This window comes from Anopheles aquasalis, chromosome 3 (genome assembly GCF_943734665.1).
Source record: "Anopheles aquasalis chromosome 3, idAnoAquaMG_Q_19, whole genome shotgun sequence".
NCBI classification, from domain to species: domain Eukaryota; kingdom Metazoa; phylum Arthropoda; class Insecta; order Diptera; family Culicidae; genus Anopheles; species Anopheles aquasalis.
Genome location: NC_064878.1, coordinates 47,631,564 through 47,639,063, shown reverse-complemented (window position 1 = coordinate 47,639,063; position 7,500 = coordinate 47,631,564). Strand labels below are relative to the sequence as shown.

The following is a 7,500-nucleotide window of genomic DNA, read 5'->3' as shown; positions in this document are numbered from 1 at the left end:
TGTGATGGCAATAGGATGGCGCGGTTCGGGGAGATGCTGCTGCATGTTGCGAACCACCATCACCACCACCACCAGGAGCAGCGTTCGCATTGTGCGCGTTCGCTCGCTCGTTGCGTGTTGTCGTCGTCATCGTGGTCGTCCCCATTTCCCTAAGTTTTCCGTCAATTTTCTCCTTTCGCCGCGGTCCTTGGCGCTTCCAGGCGCGCAAGGACCACGCGCGAGTGCTCTGTGCACCCGTTTCTTTTCACCGCGCGCGCGAAGGTCTCGTCATCGTCAGCCAGCCAGCCAGCCAGCCAGCCAGCCAGGTTTCTTGTAATAAGCACACAAGCACACACCCGCACACAAGTCCTGGAAGGTGAAATGCAACGGACCAGACCAAGAAATGCAAACCACGCGCGTGAATCACCACTTTGCGCTGGAAGAAACAAGTCGCCCACGGTACTTCCGGGACGTACGGACCCGGTTGCCCGGTTGCACCACACTACAGTACACGGTAATCGGTGTCCCGGTTGTGGGGGGCGGAACTCCCAGGGCCCGGCTCCTTTTGCCCTTACTATCCCCTGGGGCCAGGTTTGTGCCAGCACCGGAAATGGTGCGTAGCAAAGTACACGGGATCCCGGGAACACACAAATGCTGTTGTTGATCTCCCGGGGAGAAAAAAGCGATGACCTAAGGGGTAGTCCGGGAACAGGTGCCGGGACGGTGCAGACAGCCATCAGCTGCGGAAGCGTCGTTAGTTCCGCACTAGCTTCGGTCCACACTGTCGGTGGTCTAGCGTACTGCGACGAAGAGGTACGTTTATCCCGTTTCTGTGGTCAGACCTTCGTAAAATCCGTTTTATTTCATTTTATAGAGAAATTCAGGCACCTACTACCGCTAGTCCGCTAGTTGTTGAGCGCCACTACGATCTCCTAGAAAAGGGTCTACGTCCATTAGGATGTCTCGCATCAATGTCCCGGATTCTAGGTTATAAGCCGCGTGAAGTCGCTGAAACTTCTGACGAGTTTTGAGACACACACTAGCACACGCAAACCTCCTCTCCTGTAAGGATCTTTAATCATCTTCTCCTTTAACTCCTCACAGACTCTGTGGCGCATTCTTCTCACCAAAAAAGCACATACACAAGCACACGCGCACCGACTCATTAGATCAACTTCATTAGCAAAGCGCGACCACAACCGTTGGCGACCGTTGGCGTCTGTTCTGCCGTGGCTCATCGGTGGCCACGAAACGGTTCAGCTAACAGATCAACCAGACAGAGGGCCCCTGCTTTTCCCGGGAATCACTAATAACCACAGAGACAGAGACAGAGAGAGAGAGAGAGAGAGAGAGAGAGAGAAGAAGAGAGACAAACACTAACCAGTGACCGTACAAGAGGATGGTGCAGGAATCCTGGCGTTCTGTTGCGATCCCGTTTGACTTGAACACTTAATTGACGCAGGCAGCCAAGCTGAGTTTGGCTTTGCCTTTTAGCACTTGAAACACTTCTGGCACTCGCGGCAGCAGGACATGGGGAAGAAGATGCTGCATGTGACCTCTGACCGTGTGCGAAACCGTGTGTATGTGTGTTTGAGCGCGCGCGTCCAGGTCGCGGTCCCCAGTAGGAGGTAGAAACCGCGCAGAACCAGCGCCAGGACCGACGACGACGACGACGACGACGACGAGTAGCGAGCGAGCGACAGCGCTTGCAGTCCAACGCGGAATGAACCGAAGCCGATGATCCAACAAACTGTTGCCCTGGGCAAGCAACTAGACCGCGGTCGTCGTCGTCGTCGTCGATAGGGGAGCCCACCATCTCGTTCCGTTTCGCTTCGCACCGGCCGTACCGGACATGCGCAACTGGTGCTCCCGCTGCTGCTGGTTGCTGGCAGCCGTGTGCTGTTGTGTTCCGGTGTACTTGGTCGTGTCTGGCCGTCTGGCTGGCTGGCTGGCTGGCTGGCTGGCTGGTTCGCTGAGATTCGCGGGTTCGAGCGTGCTGGCACGTTCGGCCGACCTCCATTGCCAGCACGAAGTCTAGCCGGAGTCGAGTCGAGTCGAGTCCGTCGTCCAAAACCGCCACAGGACCGAGCCGATCCAACGAGAAGGGTGGAGGGCTGACGTGGGGTGTACGCGAGTATCCCGATTTGGAGATAACTTATCACCCCATCTTCCATCTGCCACCGTAATCCGTATTCCGCATTCGTCTTTTCGGTGATTTGGCATCTTCCGGGGTGCCTGGAATTCCCCTCCCCCCCCCCCCCCCCTTTGCCTCCGTTGCCTGCGAGCGGAAGCAACAACTGACTCCCGGCTGGGTTTGTGTTTGTGTCCCTGTTTGACCCCCGCTTGACAGCTGGCTGGCTTGGATTGGGTCATGCCTTTTGGGGAATTTCGCACCGGGAGACCTTCTCGCACCATGGAACCGTGATTTCCCTTCTCTGCGCTCGCTACTTCCGCGGATGCCAAACGCACCCAAAAACACACGCAGACACACAGAGACCGATTCGTGGGAGGGTGTGTGAAAAGGGGCAAACGCGAAAGCTATTAGCTACGGCAGCGATCTGCGCTGCCACTTATTGCGATGGCAAGATGCCGTATCGCCGCCGCCAAGTGAAGCGCATAAATTGCCAAACAAAAGCTCCGTCCCCAAAAACGCACCGGAAGTCGCACCGCGCTGGGTTATGGTCCTTTACGGGCGGTTTTTTTTTTTTTTTTGGTGGAAAGGCGAAATCCCGGTAAATCCCGAGCCCAAACTGGGTAAAGCGCGGAACATTCATCACATTTTATTGATTTGCAGCAGCTGCTGAAGAGGAATGGAAAACTTTTGCAAACGCGTTGGTGCAGACGAAAGGGCTTATGGGAAGGTTAAAGGCATCAATTGATTATTCACAGCCTCCGGCTCCGGTCTCCGGCCAAAAAAAAAAAGAAAAAGGGTAAGATGATGAGAGGACCATAAAGAGTGTCTGTGGAGGCCGATTGGCCCCTCAAGGGGCCCTTTCGGTGGTCCCTTTGATCCTAAATAAATACGCACAGTCCCGGCGCACGATTCAGGACCGCGTCAGACCGTGACCAGTTCTCTAGTTCCGAATAATTCCGATGCCAAACTCTGGCGCGAAGTGATTGTAATTCGACGAAACAAGCGTTTAGAACACGCCGACACGAGGGACACCGTTTCTCAGGAGCATTCGCTCAATCCTCTTATCACAGCTGGGCGCCACTGCGAGTGTGTTATCTCTGCTGCGTGGCTCTAGCTGTAGCTCATGAAATGTAAATTCCCGGAGCTCCATCTCCAGAACCAACCATCCAGTCAGTCAGTGGTAGCAGCATTAAGCAATCCTTTTACCGGTGTCCGGTGTGCCGAACGACGAACGAATGCGTCACCTGGAGCTGGTGGCTTAGCGTAAGTTTACGGTTATTCTAGGGCCCTTCTTTTTTATCATTATCCAAATGACCCGGACACCCGGCCACCGACATTGCCACAACGTAGTTTCGTCTCATCATCGTACCCCGCATCGGGCGCATGTTTGAATCGATAATCGTTATCAGACGGTTCGATACCGAAGTGTGTACCTTATGCGCCTGATGCCCAGCTGGAATCGTTTGGTTGCAAAACCTGGGGCCGGAACGTCGCACCCAGACAGAGAGAGAAAGAGAGAGAGAGAGAGATACACTTCGGTAAAAATAAGAATGTTCCGTAATTCGCCTTCCCGCGGAGTACACACGGTCACGGCCGCCAACACACCGCAATTCCAAATAAACAAATCCTTACGATGAGAGGCCAAGGTGTGGAGAGCAGCGAGGAGCAGCCGGAGAGCAGCAGAAGAGGGAGCGAGCACCGACCTAATGATTCGTGGTGTGTTTTGGAGGCAAAGAAATGGTAAATAAATTATGCTCCTCTCTAATGGATTCATATTTTGGACCGTACGCACCCTCCTCGGCATACACGCGCTACTACGGACTGCTGGTCACCGGTCAGGCGGCCACTTTGGGCCGCTTGAAAGTCGACCGCAATCGACCGAAGCGGAGCGGTCACTTTAGGAAGTGGTGTGCAAACACACCACCATATGCAAAGTGACCACCGGGCACCAGGTAAGTGAGTCAAGTAAGAGTTAAGGGCAACGCGCCCTGGCGCTTCCTGCCCGCTGGCGGACGAATCCGTTGGCTGCTGCTGCTAGCCCGGCCAACAATGGCCTTCGCGTGCGAGTGCGTGCACGCCAGCGGTGCGGTGCGGTGCGGTGTGGCCAGCATTCGCGAAACAATGTTTGTGAAATAAACCATGCAAGCACACATTGCGCGAGCGCGCTCCCAACCCCGCGAACCGAAAAACTCCCAAAACCTTCCTTCGGTCCTCGGTTCCACGCCACGGATCGTACGGGGGCGCGAAAATACCGCCGCACCGAGATACACCTGTTGATAAGTGGGTGCTCGGAAAATATTTATCCTATTTGCGTTTGCGTGCGCCCGCTCCGGAGCGGTCCAATTGGTTTGCGCTCCATCCGGTCGCAGGCCACTCGGATCCGTTGGGACCGTTTGCGTTTGTTCAATCGATCAGGCCGCACACTTTTCCCGCCCTCAGGCCGCGCCAGCATGTGTGTGCCTTTGGTGTGGCCTTGTGTGTGCGCCATGGCGGTCCGTTTGTTAGGAGCTGTTCACAAAGGTGCCAAATTATATGCTCATCAATTTACGGTGGCGGCGGCCCTGGTCGGCTGCTGTGTGGTCCAGCCACGGTAACGCTAATGAGTCATGAATTATGCCGGATCTGCTCCCCGTCACCGTATTCGCTGGTTCCGTATTTAGCGAGGCGTGCGTTCCTGGAAAATCTCACCGAAATCGTGGAATCGGACGCGGAATACGGACGGAAGGATGGGGACTTCTTTGGCCGATAGACACCGATTTTATTCGCTCCGTTGATCGATCCGCTATTGTTTTGATATTCCTAGCGTGTATCGTAGCGAGAGCCACGGCGTTCGTCAGCGGCAACGATGATTTGATTTCCGTCCGACATTCCCGAGCCTGAGCGGCCATCCGAATCCGCATCCATATCCAGTCATCTTCCCGGGGTGAGGAGGTGGCGAAGGATCGAGTGATGGGATGAATAATTTTGCTCACTTTTCTTGCAGCCCTCGTATAATTAGGTACGGCGCCTAGTACGGTGTTTCTTTTCCTTCCGTTGTATCGGCCTATACGTTGGTGCGTGTTTTGAATATATAATTATCAGGAAAACTACGCATTTTTGGGTTGCGGACATTTATGGCACCGAGCGTAAAACACGTGCAAGATGTAGACACTCAAACGAAACGTAAGATTGTTTTAATTGTTGTGATCTTTTCGGGACCTGGTGAGCATCATAAGCATAGTAGCATCATAAGCAAAAGGGAATTAAGTTTGATGTTCGCAGATGGACACAATTGTTAGTGTTTGATGTTTTTTACCGAATAGCATAAATATTTTGGCAAACACATTCAGAATAGTGGAAGGTTTGGCAGTTGGCAATGGAATAATGATAAGAAGTAATATAAAGTAAAATGTTAGGTTAGCAATTCTTGTTATTATTATCAAATAAAGTCCGAAGATTGTTGTATGTACAAAGTGATCTTTATCGAAGTGCCTTCATTGGAATTGGCATAATAAAGGGAAAACCAGTAAAATAACTTTAATAACAACTTTTTTTTTAATATAACAAACAAAACACTTGTTTAATCATTAAGAAACAACCGAGAAACAGCAAATAATAAATTGCTTACACTGTTAAACATTTTCCACTCGGAAAAGTGTACTACTCCGTACTTCCCAGAACAATTATAGGCATCCTAAGTCAGCGACTACGCTTTCTACATTGCCTACGGTTTGTTAGAATCGTCTGCCATGCTATTGTGACGGTGATAAGGCTGCCGAGAGTAGCGATACTGCAGATGTTAAACCGCACGCTGGTTGTCCTCCCATGGGGGCGTTTGAACGTGTTTACTTTTCAAACTTTCAGTGATCCGTTTCGTAAACATCAACAAAAAGCTGGGAGGTTGCTAAAGATTTGTGCCTTATTAACGATTAGAGTCCGTTGATTATACCTGCAGTTAAGCAAGTGTAAAGGCAATTTAAGGACAATTAGGAAGTGCGTGCGTCGTACTACGATCACAAAGTGTGATTGCTATTCTCTCAAAAACATTTCTACATTGGTTTTAAAGTAATTTGTGCAATTTGTGCAAAGCACCGTTTGGAAACAAATGCGTTAATTGACACGGAATTATAATTTTCACATAAACTATTAAACCTCGCAGCTCGCAACTAAGGTGTTCTGGTGGCTCAAGAAGTGAACCTATAAAAAAAAACTATCTGTAACTTTGCCTGGAAAGCTGGAATTGATGTATAGAGCTGCTGTAAAGAACAAATTTTGCCGTTTCAGGCGATTCAAGGTTCTATCACCGATTTGGCAAATTAATGGTGCACAGCCGCGTAATAAATGAAATATATAAAAACTCATAACACAAAGATCCCCAGGCCAAAGAGTTTGCCTATGTTAACACAAGAATGTCTTCTACAAATTTTCATATGCAAAGTATACACTCGAACTCCTCCAATAACGGCGACGACGACAACAGAGACGAGTGCCAGCAATCAGTATCGCTCGCCAGCGCCGGTTCTCGGTTGTTTTTGTATGAAAACAGCCCACAAACTTTCTTTATAGAATGTTCCAACCGCTCTTCTTTATAAACTCATAAGCACGAGTCTCCGATGCATGTGTTGCAACCGAGAAAATGAAAAGGCAAAAAAGGTTTTTACACGATGCGCCTCCATTATGAGAATGCTTTGCAATATGCTTTGAATGGAAAAAAACTCTTCGTACAATAAGTTGAGTATCGTGGCCAATATTGCAACGACGTCGAATATTGAAACACCAGAAGAGCACTGTTCTGGGATAATAGGTATTTATTCAAAATATTTCTATGTAGTCTACCGACGCTTAACATGCATCGCAGTTCAATAAGAAGTAGGATAATATAAGCACTAAACGCACAATATTTGTGTTTCGACAAAAACAAAACCAAATCAATCAATTACATTTCGATATCGAAAATCATATCACTTTTGAATTCGATGTTCTGCACATCCGCACCCGCCTTGTTGTTCCGCGATCCCTTGCCGTCCATCGTCGCCATCGGCTTGCCACCCTTGGCTTGGTTATTTTTCCGGCTCTTGGGCGCCTTTTTACTTCCAGCCTTCATCGGGATGCCACCCGTTTCCGGTTCACCGACAGCGTCCTTCTCTCCCGACTCCGAATCGAACGATACGCCACTATCATTCTCCACCATTTCGTTCTCACCGCCATCGCCCAAGCAATGGCCACCATCGTGCCCGATCTGCAAAAGTAAAAGCATAAAACAAGAACATGATAAAGATTTGTTTTGGAACCATTGTACTGCGAGCAATCCTCTTACCAAGTCCTTTTCATCATTATCCGTACTCTCGCCTTCACTCATGCGCCGCACCGTGGCACGTTGCTTTTGTTCCCTTTTCTTTTGCGATTTC

The 7,500-nt window shown here is 50.2% G+C and overlaps 2 protein-coding genes across 2 annotated transcripts in view; both read right to left on the bottom strand.

Annotated features, from left to right (window-relative positions):
* The window catches only part of LOC126576704 (potassium voltage-gated channel subfamily H member 8), a 30,009-nt gene extending 28,324 nt beyond the window's left edge, over positions 1-1,685 (bottom strand). Inside the window, exon 1 of the mRNA XM_050238009.1 lies at positions 1,373-1,685. The gene's annotated coding sequence lies outside the window, so the exon portion shown is untranslated. The remainder of the gene's footprint in view (positions 1-1,372) is intronic.
* Positions 1,686-6,882: 5,197 nt separating this feature from the next.
* Positions 6,883-7,500, bottom strand: part of LOC126576409 (protein kintoun) — a 3,437-nt gene continuing 2,819 nt past the window's right edge. Inside the window, exons 2-3 of the mRNA XM_050237669.1 lie at positions 7,410-7,500; positions 6,883-7,331 (exon numbers count right to left, since the gene is read on the bottom strand). The exon at positions 7,410-7,500 is cut by the window's right edge and continues 30 nt beyond it. Of these exons, the coding sequence (XP_050093626.1) occupies positions 7,029-7,331; positions 7,410-7,500 (394 nt within the window). The 3' untranslated portion in view covers positions 6,883-7,028. The remainder of the gene's footprint in view (positions 7,332-7,409) is intronic.